Source organism: Equus asinus, chromosome 1 (assembly GCF_041296235.1).
Source record: "Equus asinus isolate D_3611 breed Donkey chromosome 1, EquAss-T2T_v2, whole genome shotgun sequence".
Lineage (NCBI taxonomy): Eukaryota > Metazoa > Chordata > Mammalia > Perissodactyla > Equidae > Equus > Equus asinus.
Genome location: NC_091790.1, coordinates 37,205,601 through 37,226,563, shown reverse-complemented (window position 1 = coordinate 37,226,563; position 20,963 = coordinate 37,205,601). Strand labels below are relative to the sequence as shown.

At 42.7% G+C, this 20,963-nt stretch overlaps 1 protein-coding gene and 1 pseudogene across 3 annotated transcripts in view; one reads left to right on the top strand and one right to left on the bottom strand.

The window, feature by feature from the left end:
• Positions 1-663: 663 nt before the first annotated feature.
• RMND1 (required for meiotic nuclear division 1 homolog) overlaps positions 664-20,963 on the bottom strand; it is a 42,026-nt gene continuing 21,726 nt past the window's right edge. For all 3 annotated transcript variants that reach the window (XM_014827967.3, XM_014827968.3, XM_070490065.1), the window contains 7 exons: positions 20,564-20,664; positions 18,526-18,632; positions 17,522-17,586; positions 15,147-15,223; positions 12,556-12,676; positions 1,257-1,373; positions 664-876 (listed from right to left, as the gene is read on the bottom strand). In XM_014827967.3, the coding sequence (XP_014683453.1) occupies positions 835-876; positions 1,257-1,373; positions 12,556-12,676; positions 15,147-15,223; positions 17,522-17,586; positions 18,526-18,632; positions 20,564-20,664 (630 nt within the window). In that variant the 3' untranslated portion in view covers positions 664-834. The remainder of the gene's footprint in view (positions 877-1,256; positions 1,374-12,555; positions 12,677-15,146; positions 15,224-17,521; positions 17,587-18,525; positions 18,633-20,563; positions 20,665-20,963) is intronic.
• LOC106822686 (histone H3.3A-like) lies at positions 16,161-16,858 on the top strand (annotated as a pseudogene).

Here is a 20,963-nt window from a genome sequence, read left to right as displayed (position 1 = left end):
AAATTTCCCCAAACCCAAGGTATGTGCAAAACTAAAAAAAATGTTTCGGGGCTGGCGCAGTGGTTAAGTTCACATGTTCCATGTTAGCAGCCCTGGGTGTGCCAGTTCAAATCCTGGCTGCAGACCTACCCACCGCTTTGCAAGCCATGCTGTGGTAGGCGTCCCACATATAAAGTATAGAAAGATGGGCACAGATGTGAGCTCAGGGCCAGTCTTCCTCAGCAAAACGAGGATTGGCTGGCGGATGTTAGCTCAGGGCTAATCTTCCTCAAAAAAAAAAAGTTTGTGGGAAGAATATTTTGACTAACTTGGTAGTGAAAGGATGGAAAGTATTTATTAATAAAAGGCAAAGTGCCAGTGAGCAGTCATACTCAAATTATGGCACCTAAAATAGGTATATAAAATTCATTTCTGGCATCAAAAGGCCTGTCTTGTTTTCGATCTTTATTTCAACACTCCTGAGTTCCTCTATGGTTCTCTTAGCCAGAGCCGTGCCTGGGACTCCCTGGGGACAGGCTTGGAAGAGTGTCCAAACCTTAAGCCTTTTGGCTTTAGTGAGTATCTTGCCTAGATTTCCTAGATGGTAAACTTAGCCAAAGTTCTTTAAAATAAAATGAACATTTTCCTTTCAAATTGTCAGTTTTAATAGACCCAAACACCAGGTTGTTCATAATTTTTATTCAAGCAGCAATACATTTAGGAGCTGAAAAAGACTGTTATAACAACTTGATTTTAAAAAATTAAATAGCTATTAAATAAGCGATCCCCCAACTGGGCATTTATTTTGATCATAGAACATGATTCTGTCTCGCAGTGGTGCTTTTTCTTTGGTCATCACTTGATCAGAAAAAATACTCGTCCCAGCTCAAACATTACCTTAGGGTGATAAAAAGTGACAATTAGTAATTTCGTGGCAAATCACTGGCACAGCCTAAAATGACTTCCAAGGTTGTAATTAATGATAAATGCTCTTGACATAAGTGTCTTTCCCCCATGGCAGGCTGCAGATCTGAGGCAGAAGTACTTGCTATTGGCCTTCACATTATGAATTTACAGCTAGAACTTTCTCTAAATGATATCTTTAAAAATGTGGAACTTTTCCAAAAGTCACAATGCATTTGCAAAATACTACTGTATTCACTTGACACTTACCTCACTTCCAAATAGACTTAAGGATTAGGACAAAGTCATGCTCTTTCCCGCTATCATTTTCTCTCTCTCTCAAGTTACCTTTATTCTGTAAGAAAGCCATCTACCTCGATGGTGATGAGGATGACGATCATCCACTCCAAGCGGAGCGCCCTCTTCTCAGTCAGGTGATTGCGCATCAGATCTGTCAGCTCCATGCAGTGCTGGAGTTTTTCATTCATGACCTGCATTAGAAAAGTCTTAGAAAGCATCCTGCATGTGGAGAAAAGGGGACCTTCATACAGTGCTGGTGGGAGTGCAAACTGGTGCAGCCACTGTGGAGAACAGTACAGATTCCTCAAGAAATTAAGACTAGATCTACCATATGATCCAGCTATTCCACTGGTGGGTATTTGTCCAAAGAACTTGAAAACACAAAGGCATAAAGATACTTGCACCCCTATGTTCATCGCAGCATTATACACAACAGCCAATACTTGGAAGCAACCTAGGTGCCCATCAAGGGACGAATGCATGAAGAAGATGTGGTATATATACACAATGGAATACTGCTCAGCCATAAGAAATGATGAAATCCGGCCATTTGTGACCCTGAGGGTATTATGTTAAGTGAAATAAGTCAGAGGGAGAAAGTCAAATACTGTATGATCTCATTCATAAGTAGAAGATAAAAACAACCAACAATCACATAGAGACAGATTGGACTGGTGGTTGCCAGAGGGGGAGTGGGGAGGGAGGAGGGTGAGAGCAGTGACTAGGCGTGTGTGTGTGTGTGTGTGTGTGTGTGTGTGTGTGTGTGTGTGTGTGTGTGTGTGTGTGTGTGTGTGTGTGGTGAGGGAACTGTAATTAGTCTTTGGGTGGTGAACTCGTAATCTACACAGAATTCGAAATACAATAATGTACACCGGAAATTTATATAATGTTATAAACCAATGTGACCGCAATTTAAAAAAGCATCCTGTATTATAAATTTATAAACAACTTTAATTAGGAAAATAAGTAACACGGTCACATGCTTCAAAATTCTAAACGTCTAAAATAGGTAAATGGTGAAAAATCACCCCTTCAATTCTTCTTCCCCAGTCCTCTCCCCAAAGGCAACCTGCCAATGTCACCTGTCTCTTGTGAATCCATCTAGAGACATTTTGTAACGCACAGATTTAACTGCAAGAGACGATTTTACATACCGAAGCTCTTACATTTCTAAAATTTTGATGGGAGATCTAAAAATTAAGTTTTTGAGTCCTAGTTTTTGGTAGCTGCCCTTGGATTTTTAGCAGTTAAGAATGGCAAACTTGAAATATGATTCTTTTAGCACGGCGTTAAGATGACAGACACAATGTTCACCTACTAAAACCGCAAGTCCCACTGTTAAAAAAGCCCAGAACATTAACTCTTGACCTGCTGCGACGCGCCACTAGACGGCGCTGCTTCCAGCGCTGAAATGCAGAGCTTCCCTTCTGAAGCCTCCAACGAGGTCGCTGAGGCCGTTCCCAGAAAACAGTCTTTGAATTTAAGACTTGGATGTGACCACGGCAAGCTATACCTCCTAACCTCTCTCTATCTCACTTTCTTTTGTAGACTGGAAAGTATGGAAACAATTTTTAAAAATAGTTCGATTCCCATTGATTACTTACCGGGTATGCTGAGGGTACAGGTTTGGTCAGTGGAAATTGGAGACAAGTCACAGATGCATGCTTGAGGATTGGTCAAAATGTGTTAGTGCACCATGTTCACTGTGACAGTGCAGAGCATTACACTGCCTTACTAATGAGAGGACGCGTGGGCCCACACCAATAAGCATATATTTGTGCATGTTTCCAGACTTTATGGCCATCCTGTAGTTTCTAATCTGTATAGATGTTTAAAACACTCCTTCCTTCCTGCCTGCCTTCCTCCTGCCTTCTTCCTTCCTGCCTGCCTGCCTTCCTTCCTTCCTTCCTCCTGCCTCTTCCTTCCTCCCTCCCTCTCTTCCTCTTCCTATTTCTGTTGGCTGCTTGATCTTGGTCTATAAACATGCTCATCCTTAAGCCTCTCTTCAAAATACAGACCCAGCCCTCTTCCATTTTCTTTCAACTTTGACTAAAGAACAGATAACGTTTTCTTCCTCCATTTCCTCATCACCCAACTTATTCCTTAACCATTGGAAGTTGAATATATCACCACAACTCCCCTGAAACTTCTAAATGTTCCTAATTAGTAAACCTAACAACTTTTCTAGACCTCAGTTAACTCAAGCATGTGATGACACCTTGAAATGCACAGTTCCTTTGGCTTTTTCTGCCCTAAGAACTAAGTTTGCCTCTGACCATCATCATTTCCTGTTTCTTCTTTACCTCCTCTTGCCTTTAGGTGACACTTCCCCAAGTCCTGACCCTGTCCTCCGTGTCCTCTAGCTCTGCACTCTCCTCGCATGATCTCACCCACGCTGGTTTGTGCAGATGCTTCCTAAACTTCAGTCATTTCCATGCCACCGTCACTATTTCTGTGATATATGGTGCCAGCTGTACTATTATTCACATTCCAAAAGACTTAACTTAGAAATGTTTATTTTAAAAGGAAACTATCATTGCCATAAAAGGAAATCCAGTATGATGTGAAACTGTTGCTACACGAAGCTGAGCCTGACACCCATGGAGTGGGAGAGTAGCGCACCTCAGAGGACCCATCGAGATGCACTAAAACCAAACGAAGCATTTCTCCTCGACAGAAACAGAAATGTGACCTGCTGCAAGGCTGAAATGTTATTGCGGGGTCCATGCGTCACCTAAGTTCATCTCTTGTACAAGTGTACATATCCCACATTTTGGGAAAGAATGATTTACACCACCATCTGTTTTCTGATAAGTCCCAAATATCAGTGCTTAATCCTGACTTCTCCTCTACCTGAACTTCTAACTGCCTGTGAGACATTTTCTTATGGGCTTCCTGCCAGCACCTCAAATTTAGCATTTCTCAAACTAAAACTGACATCCTGTTCAAGGCTGTCCCTCCTCTTGGGTTCCTATCTCAACTCAGGTCACATTACCTCTCAGTCACTCAGGACAGGAACCTGTGCTCTCTAATCCCCACTCCTGACACCACTTCTTTGCTCTGAAGAGTCTTGAATCTGGCCCCTGCTTATCATTTCTTTCTTTCTTTTTTTTTGAGGAGATTAGCCCTGAGCTAACATCTGCCAATCCTCCTCTTTTTGCTGAGGAAGATTAGCCCTGAGCTGTCTTCCTCTACTTTACATGTTGGACACCTGCCACAGCATGGCTTGATAAGCGCTGTGCTAGGTCTGTGCCTGGGATCTGAACTGGTGAACCCTGGGCCACCGAAGTGGAGTGCGCGAACTTCATCACCACGCCACCAGGCTGGCCCCCTGCTTCTCATTTCTTAATACCACCTGGTGGGCCTTCATCAACTATTCACTACCTCCCAAAAACTTTTTTTTTTTTTGGGTGGATGGGGGTTTCCATTTTTCTGCACTGGCATCAGAGTTCCCATCCTCACCAGGTTGGACCACGGCACTGCTCTGCTCAAAAGCTTTAAAACATCTTACCATTGCCTTCTCGATAACACAAAACAATCCCAGCTCACTCAGTCCAATCGCTCTGTACATGGCGGCATCTTCCCTCTTCCAGGGGGAAGGCGCAGGCTGTGAGACCCTCCCGACCTCTGCTCCTTCCTCAGTGCTCCCACGGCACTTTGATTCCCTACTGAGTTCATTCTGCCCCACTGTTATCTGGGGTCTGCCCAGCACCCTTCCCTCCTGCCCCTCTTCTGGGGAGTGACTCTCCCACTATTTCCAACCACGCGATGCTGCCAATCATGGCAGCAACACCTGCCTGACCACGCCCCTCCCCTGAAAAGCCCGAGGGTAGGTGGGGTCGGTACAAGACCCAGGCTTCACCAACCACAATGCCCAGTTCCCTTAGCACATGGCTACCCAAGGCTTGGACACATGGCCTGATCCTCTGAAGTTGCCAGGCAGAGGGAAATGCAGCTTGGATATCCCTCTTTCTGAAAACACCCCTTTCTCCCCATCTTACAGAGGATGCCACTGAGAAGAAAGCAGGAGGCCAGGCTGGCACAGAGGATGCTGAGGAGAGACAGCACTGATGACCTGTTTGGGCCTGTGCAATAGACATTCCCCATTCCCACGCTCTGCCCTGTTCGCTCCGTCATGTGAGTCAGTACGTGGTGATAAACAAGTAGGAGCATTCAAATAGTTTTTCTGTCTTGTGCAAGCGAGAGAGTCCCCACTAATGCATGCCTCCTATTTCATTTGGCTACAGAGTCATGCACGTTACACGCACACCGATGGGGGAGCAGGACACAACAGGGACGGTGTCACAGAGGCGGTATATGTGAGCAGGCTCTAAATAGGCAGGTGCCAGGAAGATAAGGTGGGGCGCCGAGGGCAGAGCATTTCCAGCAGAGGAAGCAGCTCAGAGGCAAGTATAGCCAGACAGCGGAAAACTTGCAGGGAAGGGCTTGGAAGTGAGGTTGGGTAAGTTAGGACCAAATTGTGAAAAGTAACGTAGACCACATGTGGTAGGCAAGTAACAGTCCCCTGAAAGCCATTCACACCCTAATCGCTGGGACCTGTGAAGATGACACGGCAAAGGAGAATTAAGATTGCATATGGAGTTAAGGTTGCACATCAGCTGACCTTAAGACAGGGAGATGATCCTGGCTTCTCTGGGTGGACCCAGTGTCACCACAAGGGTCCTTCGAAGTGGAAATGGCAGGCGGAAGAGTCCAGAGTGATGCAACGTGAAGAGGACTCCACTTGCCTTTGCTAGATGGGAAAATCCAAGGAATGTGGGTGGCGTCTAGGAGCTGGAAAAGGCAGGGAAAAGGACCCTACCTGGAGCCTCCAGAAAGCAATGCAGCCCTGCTCATACCTTGATTTTAGCTCGCTGACTCCCAGGTCAGACATCTGACTGACAGAGTTATACAATGACGTGCCGTGTTAAGCCAGTTTGTGGTAATTAGTTACAGCAGCAGTAGGAAACGAATACCCTACTGTAACACTGGAGCTTTATTCTGCAGGCAATGGGGAGGAGTCCTTTGTTCAGTCCTCAAATATTTGTTTAATATTTACTCTTCCGGACTGGGCAGAGGAGGTGGAATGTGAATAAGACAGACGTGTCCTCTGGCTAAAGGGTCCAGTCTCGAGGCTGAGAGACAGCGAAGAGGGTGAGGGAAGAGGGTGGATGGCAGTGGGGATGCGTGTTAGTAACTGGGGGCTGGAAGAAGGCTCAGTGTGGTAACCCGCCCTGTCTCACCAGCCCAGCATCTATCATATAGACTTTCGATAAACATTTGCCCATGAAGGAATGACACTTAGGAGAAAGTAAAAGGATTGTCTAACTGGATGTGGAGGATGAAGCAGAAAGAGGAAACATGATGAGTTTCAAGTTTGGGGCTGACCAACAGGTTGGGTGAGGTCAGCTGGTCCTGCTGTTAGCCAGAATAGAGAAGAGAGAAGCTTCAACATTTTCTGGGAGAATACAGTGAGTTTCACCTTGAAATCGTAATCACTGATTAAGTCTACAAATATTTATTGAGCACATACTCTATGTGGGGCCTTAACAAGAACTGGAAATCTCACAGTAAAGAAAAGAATCATAGTCTCTGATCGTGTGGAGCCTACATTCTAGTGGGGAGTGACACGTAATTAATTCTAAAAAGGATGCTACGAGATATGTCAGCGTGGAAGATCTGTGAATTTACTAGGTGACTGGAAACATCCGCAAGGCAAAGGAGAGAGTGAGATTCGAGATACACACATGAGAACCATCAGGAAGAGGTGGGAGTAGAAGTCATGGAGATGAACGACAGTGTTCAAGGAGCAGGCAGCGTGAGGAGAGGAGAAGCAATGCCAGAAGCTCAGAGGACATCGATTTGAGAAAACCGAGCGAAGAACCCACTGCCAACTCGTTTCTGTCCTTCCTACACTTCCGTAACCACTCTCTGATCTTTTTCAGTGATCTCTTCATTACCAAATGAAATGACTTTACCTCCGTCCCCAACTTTTTGGACTGCTGCTCAGCCCATCTCATGCCTCATCACCCCTATTTTTCTCAGGATTCCTTCCTCTGGGGAAAAAACAAACAAAAAATATGCACAACTTTCTCCTGGCACTACCACTCCTCTCCCTGTTCTGTGTGCCTTCTTGTGAGACCGGAATGCTTGTGGAAGGTCAGGACCAGCTCTACTCTTCTTTTGTATCATCTATAGTGCCGGCATTGTGTGGAGCACAGGAAGGGAGGCTAAATTCTTCTACCTCATTCTAAATAATCTTCACATAATCCAACTAGTTCTAACTGCCCTCGGGGTGCAAAGAAGATGCTCTGAGAAATGCAGCTGGGGAACTTGTGGGCACGCTTCATAACTCATGCGGAAGCTCTAACACCAGAGAGAGAGCTCAGGATGAGACTGGGGAATGGAACAGAGAACGACTAGTTGTAGTGACTGAACCAAGCTGGGCGGATGACAATGGTAGAGTCATAGGACACCTCTGATACTTGGAAGACAGATTCAATGGAACGTGAGGAGAGTCCCATGAAAACTGTCAGTGGCCAAAGGAATTTTGACACGCAAAAGTTCTAGTTGTTATACAATGAATTTTCAGGAACAAAGTGTCCAAATCCATCACACAGAATGAAACATAATTCAAACCCCCACGGCCATCACACTGGCAGGCATTTACCGACTACAGGTCCGTATCCACATCCCTCGCCCGCTGGGCCCTGGAGCCAAATCAGCCCTCTGTCTCCAGTGTACTCATCGTATCTTTAGGGGGAAAGCGGCTCCCATCACTTTCGCTGACGTGTTTCAAGGAAGGAGAGGAGGGATCCCACGAGTGTAGCTCCAATTTCCTCTCAGTCCCTTTTCCCCTAATACAGTGCTGCTTCCACTTTTAGCTATCTTGCCCCAGTTCCTAACATAGAATCCAATAAGGATGTGGTAGAAATATGTAATTTATAAAGATAATTTAAACGAATCTTGAATTTTAGTTCCTAAAGTAAAATTAAAGCGGATTTTCAGGGACTGTTGGTGTCATGGAATGAACGTTTGTATCCCCCCAAAATCCCTATCTTGAAGCCCTAAGCCGCAGTGCAATGCTATTGGGAGGCAGGGCCCTTGGGAGGTGACTCAGTTTAGAAGAGGTCATGCGGGTAGAGCCCCTCTGATGGCATTAGTGTCCTTCTCCGAAGAGGAAGAGACGCTGGAGCGCGCGCCTTCTCCCAGCCATGTAAGGATGCTGTGGAAGGCCAGGAAGTGGGCTCTCACAAGAAGCGAAGCTGCACATGTAATCACGGCGATGCAGCGTGTGAAGTGCTGCTCCTGAGGAACACGTGCAAAGCACTCCAGAAGCACCGGGACAGAGACCGGCCTCTGGGAGTCATGTGCCGCATAATGACCTTTTGGTCAACAACGAATTGCATATACGATGGTGGTCCTGTGAGATTAGTACCATAGAGCCGAGGTGTGTAGTAGGCTAGACCATCTAAGTTTGTGTACTCTATGATGTTCACACAACAAAATTGCCAAAAGGCGCATTTCTCAGAACATATCCCTGTTGTTAAGGGACACATAATGGAACGTAAAAAAAAAATTTATTCCTAAGTAATTCCAAGTTTTCAATGCTATTGTAAATGGTATTTTAAAAATTCATTTTCCAATTCTTCACTGTAGTATGCAGAAAAATAATTATTTTTTATGTATTGACCTAGTATCTTGAAACCTTGATAAACTCACTGATTAGTTCTAGTAGCTTTTTTGTATACGCTATAGGATATTCTACATACAAGATCATGTTGTCTGTGAATAAATTCAGTCTTATTTCTTCTCATAGGAGATTTTAAATCTTGTGGCTACAGATAGAGCCACCCACAAGGGATTGGTGACTTGTCTAGGTGGCAATACACAGGGCTTTCTCCAAGGTCTAGGGTGCCAGAGAGTGGGTGAGCATCCGATTCTTCCAACTATGAGTGTGTAACAGAGGGACAGATGTCAGTCACTTCGTGCAGGGACTTGACCTCACACTGGCCTTGATCCTGGAAGAAAAAACACACCCAGCATACTACAAGTAGCAGAGGGACAGGCTTAGACGGCCTTCTTGGTTCGTGAATATCCTTCTTATGCTTGCACTTGACCTTAGCCATGAATTAGCTGGCTGACTGGTTGTCAAGGTATTCTTCACTCAAGGAGGTGTCCTCAAGATGTAGACTTGTCATCAACAATTTCGTCTTGCATAGTGGGGACAGACACATAAAAAAGGCCACCTCCCAGGTCAAAGACCAGAACATTTCTTTTGACATCAACCTCGCACAGGTCAAGTGGCAGTGGCAGTGGCAGTTGGTTCACTGATGATTCTGAACACAAGGAGATCAGCAGTGGTGGAAGTGCCTTGGTGGCCTGAAGCTGGGAATCTTTAGAGTAACAGTAGTGTGAGGATGATGTCGGTCACAGGGCCGATGAAGTAGGCTTCTAAAGTTTTGCCGCCTTTTTCAAAACCTTTTTCAAAAAGCCTTCAGACTTTTTCAGAGGCTATGGAAAGCAGACTTCTAAGACGCCATGCAAAGATCCCCGCCTCCTGGTGTTCACACTCTGGTGTCATTCCCTCCCCTAGATTGTGGACTGGGCCCACTAACATGTTGCTAATAAAGAGAATACAGCAAAAGCGACGGGAGAGACTGTGACTCGTCTTGCTAACATTCTCTCGCCCTCTCTCGTTCTCTCACTTGCTCACCCTGACAAAGCAAGCTGCCATGTTGTGACAGGCTCTATGGAGAAGCCTATGTGGCAAGGAACGGAGGGAGGCATCTGGCCAAGAGCTCAAGAGAAACTGAGTCTTCAGCCCAACAGCTTGAGAGGAATTGAATCTAGCCAACAACCACATGTGTGAACTAGGAGTAGGAAGGGAATCTTTCCCGGCCAATCCTGGATATGATTGAAGCCTTGTGAGAGAGCCAGAGGACCCCGTAAGACGCTCCTAGACTCCTGACCAATAAACACTGTACGATGGTAAGCGCTGTTTTCAGTCACTAAGTTTTGGAGCAATTTGTTTCACAGTAATAGTTAACTGAGACAACCTCAGGAGATGGCTCATCTGTATAAAACTTTTAGTGTCTCCCCCTTCTTCATCCCCTGGATCCTCAGCCTGTGTACACTGTCCACAACCATAAAAGGCCAAGGCTTTTCATGCCTAACCAGACAACTGGATTGTCAAATTTGTATCTAGTGAGACATTTAGTATCTGAAACTGTTGATGGAGTCCACTGAAATTTGATTCTTACAGCATCACTGATCATAAACATAACACTTAAGGCAATGTGGAAAATTGGAGGTATTAAAATTAGTTGTAGAGAAAGAGAAAAGACAACCAATAGACACTAACATCAAGATGAATCACATGTTGGAATTATCTGACAAGGATTTTAATCCATCATAAAAATGCTTCAATAAGCAATCATGAACACACTTGAAACAAATGAAAAAACAGAAAGCCTCAGCAAAGAAATACAAAACATAAAGAAGAACTAAATGGAAATTTTAGAAGTGAAAAATACAATAACCCAAATTTAAAAACTCAGTGATGGGCTCAACAGGAGAAGGAAGGTAATAGAGGAAAGAGTCAGTGAACTTGAAGACTTGAAGAACAAGGGAAATTACCTATTATGAACAATGGGGAGAAAACAGACTAGAACAAAAGTGAACAGAGCCTCAAAGACTTGTGGGAGGACGAGAAAAGATCTGACATCCATGTCACAGAACGATAGCAGATTTCTCATCAGAACCACAGAGCCCAGAAGACAGTGGCCCAGCAATTTTTAGGTGCTGAAAGAAAAGAACTATCAATGCAGAGTCCAATATCTAGTGAAAATATCCTTCAGGAAGGAGGGGGAGCTCTAGACATCCTCATGTGAAAGAAAACTAACAGAACATGTTTCCACAGACTTACCCTAAAAGAACGGCTGAGGAAGGTTTTTGAAACAGAAAGGAAAGGATAAAGAAGAAATCTTGGAACATCATGAAAGAAAAAAGAACAACAGAAAGAATAAAAATATGGATACATACAATAGAATTGCCTTCTCCTCTTGAGTTTTCTAAATTATGTTTGATGGTTGAAGCAAACGTTATAGCACTGACGAAGTTCTCAATGTCTACAGAATGGTTATGACAATTATATTGTACACGCTGGAGGGTAAATGGAGGGAAAGGGTAGTAAGGTTTCTACACTTGATTTAATCTGGTAAAACGTCGAAACCAGGAGAGTTGGAAATATGATGTTATGTATGTATAATGTAATACCTAGAGCAGCCACTAAGTGTCTATGCAGAGATACACTCAGAAAAAGCCCCAATATCAGTAAGTCAAAATGGAATTCCAAAAAATGTTTAAGTAACTCACAGGAAGACAGAGATTGATACAGGCAACAGCTTGGATGAATTTTAAGGGCATTATGCTCATGTAAAGAGCCAATGTTAAGTGACATACTGTACAATTCTATTTATATAACATTCTCAAAATGACAAAATTGTAGAGATGGAGAACAGATTACTCATCACCAGGGGTTAGGGATGGTGGGCGACGGGGGGATGGTGTGACTATAAAAGGGCAGCACAAAGGAGGTCTTTGTGGTGACAGGAATGTTCTGTATCTTGATTGCGTGGTTACATGGAACTACACATGATAAAACGTCACAGAACTATGTGCACACATCGTACTAATGTCCTTTTTGTTTTCTACTCTTTCCCCACGTGGTTTACCTCATCATGACCACCTCCACCCACTTTCATCATTATCTTGATACTGATGTCTCTCTTCCCAACTTGAGCTTCCACACTGCCGAAGGCCTGTGTGATAGTTCTAACTGGATGTCTTCTTGCTACTCTACTCTCAACGTATCTTAAATTTGGCTCCTCACCTCCTCCTGTCCCCACTCTCTATGTTTTGCCATCCTTCTGCCCGCCATCCACAGGCAAACATCAGTCATCCTTACTCTCCCCTCTCCCTGGCCTCCCATCACCAAGCACTTGATTCGTCTTAGAGGAGTCTCTCTCAAACTCACTTCTATTCTCACTGTCACCATCACATTCTGGACCCCATGAACTCTTGCTTGAAACTTGATGAGAACTTCCCAATGGACCACTAGGCCTCCAACCTCTCGCCAATCCCATCTAGTCTGTGGAGCAAATATCAGAATATCCTTTGATGCAGTAAGTTGAAATTGTCTGCACACAGAAGTAGAAGAGGAAATCTAGAGATCTGGATAGAATTCAAATAAGATATTGCTCCAAAAGCAGTTTAACACATTTACTTAATTTAAAATTTCTCTTAGCATGGTCATAGAAATTATAGGCAACGTTGTGTCTTTCTCTCTCTGTAAAAGGGCAAAATACTTACCTTAACTCTACGAGCAATGCTGAGGAACTGACAAGTCTTATCATAAAGCTCTTCCAGGTTTTCTCTGTCCCAGTAGAAATCAGGCGTGATCAAGAAGTCTGAACTCAAGTTTATACGGTGTCTTAAATAAAAGAAAATTAGAGCTTCTTATTTTTCATCTTGAATTAAAAATCATGGTCTCTATTTTATTTCTTATCTATATGGTGCTTTATGAAAATATTTTTGAATGCTGATTTTTGTAATACTTCTAAGAAATATACAAATAAAAAAATCTATAAAAGAATTTCGAAATTTGCAACCAAATTAATTCAATCTTTGTATTAATATTTATGAAGTAGATAGAAAAAACTCATTTTGTTTTCCATTTCTAAGCTTGTTTCTGTTTTCATTAAAGTTTTTTACAATATACATGCACATATATTTTATAGATAGGTAATCACACGGCTCAAAAATAAAAAAGATGAAAAAAGGTAAAAATTGATCACTCTTACTCCTAGTCTTATCCCCATATTTCCCTCTCTCCCACCCCTGATAGGTCACCACTGTTAATTTCCTCTGTAGCCTCCTAGTATTTGTGCAAACACTGGACAAACAACTACACACACACACACACACATTCTCTCTCTCTCTCACTTAATTTCTACCTTTTTTACATAAGAGACCTGAGCTTCCTTTTTTTTTCTGCTGAGGAAGATTTGCCCTGAGCTAACATCTGTGCCAATCTTCCTCATCTTTTTGCTTGAGGCAGATTAGCCTTGAGTTAACATCTGTGCCTATCTTGCTCTATTTTGTATGTGGGACGCTGCCACAGCATGGCTGATGAGTGGAGTAGGTCTGCACCCAGGATCCAAACCTGTGAACCTGGGCTGCCGAAGCGGAGCACACCAAACTCAACCACTATGCCATGGGACTAGCCCTTCCTGAGTTTACTTTTAAATGAAAATTTAAGCTATAAAAGTAACACATAAGTAGCTGTTCATTATATATAAAAAAGAAAAATCCTCAGGAAGAATTCAGAAAACAGTGGTAGGCCCTCTTATCCTAACACACAGCTCAAATCCTTCAGGCCCTGCAGACACTTTGCTGTGTCCTTCCAGGTCTTTTTCTGTCCATATGTGTGCGTGCACTCACACGCATGTATGCACATGTACATGTATTTGTAGTATGTATACATATGAAGATAAATATGAATATTTACTGTTTATTTACACAAATGGGATCATACCATATGTAATTTGTGACAATTTTTCACCTAATATAACCTGCCATATTTCTATTTCAATTTCTATTCATAGGTTTACCACATTCCTTTTAATAACATATGAGCACTTTTATTTTACAGAGAAAACAGGATAAGAACAGTAAGACTCTATAAAAACTATTCACAAACGTTTTTCACAAAACTGTTCACAAACTATTCACAAACGAAATAAGTATGTTTAGTCCTAACTTCTGAGTTTTGACATTATAATTCACTGTATCAAACTTGCGTTACCACGAGAAGAGGAAAGAAGAATCTGTCTACCCCACTTCTTAGAGCACTCAAGACCTTAGATGTGCTGGGGGATGCTCGTCATGAATGGGTTTTTTATTTTTGTTGGTACCCTGAGTTAGGGTCCCTGAGCCAGAGAAAGGCATGGATGATGAAACACTGGAGCACTTCTCTCCAGGCCAAGTCCCTAAGGAGGATGTGGAAAAACAGCTCTCAGGTAAACTATTTACGATGGATTCAAGTAACGCATCCCATTCACCACAAGGAATGAAACACTGAATGGTGATGCCCACTGAAAATAACGCCGAGATTCAGGATGCGCCATTCCATAAATCCTGGGAAAATCACAGGAATAAAATAAACTGAAAACCTTTTCAGATGCTTACTCAAAATGATGCATTATTGTACTTCATCACTGAAGTCACAGTTCCCCCCATTCGAACAACTCTGAAGACGGGAGGCATCTTGAAAATTGATGCTGTCTCACAGGTGGCAGTCGTGACTTAGCTGTCACTGCCTTAAACCATTGATTTCCCTTATGCTTTCCTTTCCACGTCTGCCCAAGAGGGAATGTGAGAGAAATGACATCCAAGTAAGACTAAGAGAGCTATTTCAGTAAGTGCAAAATTAAAATTCTGTGATAAAAAAGCACTGTATCAGAGTGTAGTTGGCAGCATTTTTACTCTCCCGTGGCATCTTACGGTGTCTCAGAGTCAATGAAATATGGTACATAACTTTCCGGCAGCAATTAGGTCTATTGAACATTATAAAGCAGTGATATATTTTTACTGAGAATTCCCATTATCCAAATTCTAGAATATACCTTTCTACCTTCAAAGAACACCTACTACGCTCCCTGAAGTAGGTTTACTGTAGCTTAATTACGATCTCGTTTGCCCATGCAGAATTTCTTCCAGTACATTCCTTCATAGCCCAGTTGCTTCTAATAGATGAGTTCTCCATGCTTATAGTGAATGAAATGAAAATAGTTGCAATTCCCAGAAAGGTACAAACGTTTGCTCTTTAGTACAGAATTATAAGAATGTTTTCTTGGGTTTGTTAAATATATGAAATATTTTATTTACAGAGGAAATTTTACCTTAGGGCAAAGAGTTCACCCATTTTCTGCATAACTTCTTCATGAGAGAGTTTCACTTTCTTCCCAGCTTTTAAAGCCTATTTGGGAGGGAAAAACGATGCATACGTACATACACACATAGGCACATATATCCGATAAGTAACAGGACCATGACGCAAATCCTGAAGCAGCATAATTTTGATCCTATGTAACGTCTGTCTCTTGAACGAGCATCTCCCAGTCACCTCACTCTGAGACTTCAAAATCTTATTAGGTACAAATTTCATATTCCTTTTTTCCATCTCCCTTCCCACTAGCATTTTCTATTTCTATTATTTAGCATTTCCCACTAGCATCCCTAATCTTTTATTGAAAAAGCAGGGCCTGAGTATATCAGATTATTCTTTTACAGTAAAAACAAAATCAACTACAGTAAACATGATTTTTAATGCCCGTGAAATTTTGAAATAACATTATATGCATTTTTCAAGCCACAATTTTTCTCATAATTTATCAAAAGACTTCTTAATCAAGAAAAGTGGTCATAATCTCCTTCCTCAGGAAACAGTTCACTTTTTTCTTTAATTCAGTTACATTAAAAATACTGCACCGGGGGCCCCGGCCCGTGGCAGTAAGTTCGCGCGCTCTGCTGCAGGCGGCCCAGTGTTTCGTCAGTTGGAATCCTGGGCGCGGACAGGGCACTGCTCATCAAGCCACGCTGAGGCGGCGTCCCACATACCACAACTAGAAGGACCCACAACTAAGAATATACAACTATGTACCGCGGGGCTTTGGGGAGAAAAAGGAAAAAATAAAATCTTAAGAAAAAAAAATACTGCACCGGGGCCGGCCTGGTGGCGCAGCGGTTCGGTTCACACGTTCCGCTTCAGTATCCTGGGGTTTGCCGGTTTGGGTCCCGGGCGCGGACATGGCACTGCTCGGCAAAAGCCATGCTGTGGCAGGCATCCCACATATAAAGTAGAGGAAGATGGGCATGGATGTTAGCTCAGGGCCAGTCTTCCTCAGAAAAAAGAGAAGGACTGGCAGCAGTTAGCTCAGGGCTAATCTTCCTCAAAAAAAAAAACCTGCACCATCAGCACTGTTGCTCTCCACCACCGGCGCTGCCTCCAGCTCACGGAGCTCCAGCCGAAGGAGAAGTGGGGTAAGTGAGGAGGTCCCTATACCATGGCTCGTACAAAGATGACTGCCAGCTTTGTACCGGTGGTAAAGCACAGAGGAAGCAACTGGTTACAGAAGCCGCTCGCAGGAGTGCACCCTCTACTGGAGGGGTGACGAAGCCTCATCGTCACAGGCCTGGTACTGTGGCACTCCGTGAAACGAGACGTCGTCAGAAGCCCGCTGAACTCCTGATTCGCAAACTTCCCTTCCAGCGTCTGGTGCGGGAAATTGCTCAGGACTTCAAAACAGATCTGTGCTTTTAGAGCGCAGCTACTGGTGGTTTGCAGGAGCCGAGTGAGGCCTACCTGGTTGGCCTTTTGAAAGACACCAACCTGTGTGCTATTTGTGTCAAACGTGTAATGATTATGCCAAAAGACATCCAGCTAGCACGCGCATACGTGGAGAACGTGCTTAAGAACCCACTACGATGGGAAACATTTCATTCTTTAAAAAAAAATTCTCTCCTTCCTGTTATTTGTAGTTCTGAATGTTAAATATTTTTTTTCCATGGGGTCAAAAAGTACCTAAGTATATGACTGCAAGTGGAAAAATAGGGGGCAGAAACCCTATTGAAACAGGTATTGGCTGTTTTTCCATTTTCATTTGTGTGTGAATTTTTAATATAAATACGGGGACATGAAGCATCAATGGCAAGTCAAAATGTTTCAGAGAACAACTTTCAGCAGTTCAACTTTCTATCAATTATAAACAGACCTGTTAAATTTTTCTGCACAATGTGCACATTTGGATTTTTTTTTTAAAACAAGCAAATTTCTTATTGACGGCAACTCAATGGTGTTTGTAGCATTTCTGTCATACAGTAGATTCCATCCATTCACTATACTTTTCTGAGTTGTCCTACGTGCATGTTTTTAATGTTGTCTGTCTTTTGTGCTCTTCCTGTATGTTTGCTATTAAAAGACATTAAACTAAAAAAAATTAAAAACCCTAAAAACACTCTAAAAAATACTGCACCATCAGAGGAACGTAATTTGAATTTTAAGTTTTAAAAAGTAAAAAAAAAAACAATATGAAGTTTCTTATTTCAACATTTTATATGTAATTGGGGTTTCTTTTTTTGCTTAAATTCAGTGTAGCTTTCCTAGTGTTTATTAACACTTTATTGTACTCCTAACTATACTGTTATAGTGGGAAATTTGTGTTTTTCCCAAATAGAAATCTATACTTGAAAATAAGCATAAAATTGGTATAATTACCTCTGGAATCGACTGAATAGATTCCACAAATTTATCCAGTGATGCTTCCCAAATAGCCAGTTTCACTGGGGAAAAAAATGAACAATGGAACATTTCTTTATCATCATCTTCATGTTTATAAAAATGCATAATTACGTAGTACCTTCACCACCATTTCAACAATAGTTTAAGAAACAAATGTGCCAAAAATTTGAAAGTGAAATTTAAGAAGAGTTATTTAGTATTATAAAGGCCAGCATGAAGTGGAAAAAGACAGAAGAAACCGAGGACACTTCCACGCCCTGCTCCAGACCAAAGCAACATTTGGTAGAACTCGATTTTCTAATATTGCACCTCGGAAACCCAAGTCTCAGGCTCACCCCGGAAGCAGGGCGGCTCTGCAGACGAGGCGGACTTAGGCTTTCCCAGCTTCCCCTTCCACCCCCAGGGCTGTGAGCTGGGCTCGGAAGGCCCTGAAGCCTCCTAGAGCGGTACGGACAAGCCACGCAGCAGCCTAGTGTAGACCAGGGGTGAAAACTTTTCTTAGACAACTTCTACAGTTTTACTCAGGTGCACGGATCTTTCGGAAAAAACTTAGAGCTGCTGTAACTCTCTGGCCCATTCCCGTGAAAAACTTGAGAGTGTTTTTCTACACGGAGGCCTGGGCCCAGCCACGGGGTTGGGCTTTCTCTGCCTGGATTAGAGACAACCTGAGACTAGCAATCACGCAGAGAGAAGGGGAGAGAAATCAAAGGTGGTAATAATAAGAATATAAAAAATATTTTTGGAGAGGGTCAACTTTATCAATACAATTAATAAAGAATGAGTAAGGCAGCACAGATACTATATTTTATACTTTATACTATGAATATTTTTCTTTTGGAGGAAAAAAAAAAAGGAAAGGAATGCTAAGGCTTTGCTCCGTATTCTGTGAAAACACGCCAAAATCTTTACCAAATACTTGAACTTCCCTCAATGAAAAGAAAACGAGGCAGTACTTTCTCTGCTAAGTAGCAGTAACTCACCTGAAAGGCAGAGAGCGTTTGAGAAAGCAAATTTTTCTAGAATGGCGTCGTCTAAGTCTAGCTCTGAATTTAGCCTGATCTCCCCTCGGTGGAGTTTGGACTGCCCCCTGTGAAAAGGAAAAAAAAAAAATGATCTTCTAAATCTTTAAGAGCACTTTAATTTTTTCTTTCGAAAAAGTCACCTTACAATTTTTCTAGAGGTCATTTTGGCAATTTGAATCAAGTGTCTTATAGAAGTTCTTATACTCTTGATCCAGGTAATTCCACTTCTAGGAGCTGATCCTAAGGAAATCATCAAAGATGCAAAGACTGGTGTACAAAAAAATTTTGTGGTCAAATGTTTAATAGTAAAAAATGAGGAAAGAAACTAAATGTTCAATAGGAGAAGAGAAAAGTTCATTTATGGGAATTTCCCACAACAAAAATTAAGCAGCATGTTTTGAAAGGATATTTAATAGAAAGGGAAAATGATCACAATAAATTGCTAAGTGAAAAATTGCTGAATAACAACTATATACACAGTGTAATCTAAAATCACACCGACGTGGTGGGGATGCGGTGGGAGACAGGGGAGCTGTGGAAAGGGAGGGAATTCGAGAAGGCAAATGTCACAAGCAAAGAGGAAAAGTACAGGGTAAACCTTCACAAAAGACGTGAGATGACAAGAGATGGAAAACGGGGTGGACAGGAGGCCGAACGAGAGGGTGGAGAGGCAGAATCGGCTGACACCCTCGGGTGGAGGGAGAAAGAGACGATGGGAAGGAGCAGAGTGGACAAGATGCTTTACGAAGGAGCTCGGGCCTGCACAGAACTGAGGGGGGCAGCAGAGGCCCGGAACCACGGGCAGGACTCAGGTAACCACACGCTGGCAGCGGCCATGCGGGTCTTTGGACGAAAATAAATCACTGATGCTGGGATCCAAGGAGCCGAGGACTTTACTCCTCCACAGACTGCAATGTGTGAGTGTGTGTGAGTGTGAGTGTGTGTGTGTGTCTGTGGTGGGCCGGGGAGAGTGCCTAGTAAGGAACAGTTTGATCTGGAGGCAGAGCACAGCAGGGAAATCCATGGAACCTTAACCAAAGGCTGAGTGCTTCATAAGAAAATTAGTAACTTCCGTTAGCTGTTTGTTGTGTCGCTCAGGTTCACATTCTCACTTTTGAGGGCAAGCGCGATGGGCCCGGGCCCTCACTGACTAGCCAGGAGCCGCTGGGCAAGACACAGCCTCTCCGCACTTCACCTGAGAGCCAGCTCATGGCATTACAGGGTTTCGTCGGGACTGAACGGAACGATGCATGGAAAGCACTTAGAAGGGCACCTGGCACGGTGTGTGCAGCTAACCCTTGCTGGCCACTGTCGCTTAGCTCTTCTCCCATCTGGTCTTTCCACAGCTGGAATCTCTTCCAAGTTTCCCTAAAGCCCTGCTTCATCGCTTCCTTTCTTACGACAAAGACTTTCTCTTTTTATCGTATCCCACTAGGCGGGTAACTCCAGGAGGAAAGGTCGCACGGCCTTCTCTCTCCGCCCTAACATCCTTCTTCACTTTCTCCCTCTGCTGACACAGGAAAATCAGCTGGTATGTTGCTTACCTATTTCTTACCTGAGAACAGTATGTCAGGCCCCCACTTTTTGCAGGCACCCCCATTTCTACAAGGGTTCTCTTAGATCAGACCCTCACTACACATCCCATTTATACCCAAAATCAGTAGGGAAAAAATGGATTTATTTCAGAGAAAACATTACTAGAATGATGTGATAGGTTCATTCTGATGAAGGCATACAATTTTACTGATTCAGGCTGCTGAGGAAATTTACCATTTTGGGGTTATACCATCTACTTGTTTTAATTTATGGGTAGCCTAAGAAGTTATAAAAATAATGTTCACCTACTAATATTTATTATATTGTTTAGGCCTTGTATTTGAACCAATAACTTTTTTCTTAAAATTAGTCTCCACAATCATAAATCATTTACCTCTTCTACTGCTTTACCTAGTTATTCCAGCCGTCCTTTTTGTAAATTTGATAAAAAGTGGCTTACTCTGTTTTTATGTAGTTAAGCTCTTCGTTTTCCCAGTGTACCAGGGCGATTTCATAGGGCTGAATTTCATGTTTTTCTAGAACTTGCATCACATGCTTCATCTGGAATAAAAGGAAGACTAATCGGAAATTCTACCTGACTCCCTCAGTAAAGAAGGATGTTACAACAGTGTTACTGCTTATAACACGTCATTACATTTCACGATATCTCTTCTGTTGTTTAGTTTTTAAGGAAAAGGCAAATTCATTGTGATATTAAACTCATCAGGATGACATATTCGTTTTTACATTTGGAAAACACAGATGAGAATAAAGAAGAAAATAAAAACTATCATTATCCCACAATCCAAAAAACCATTAGTAACATTGTGGCTTGTATCCTTCACATCTTTTTAAAAACT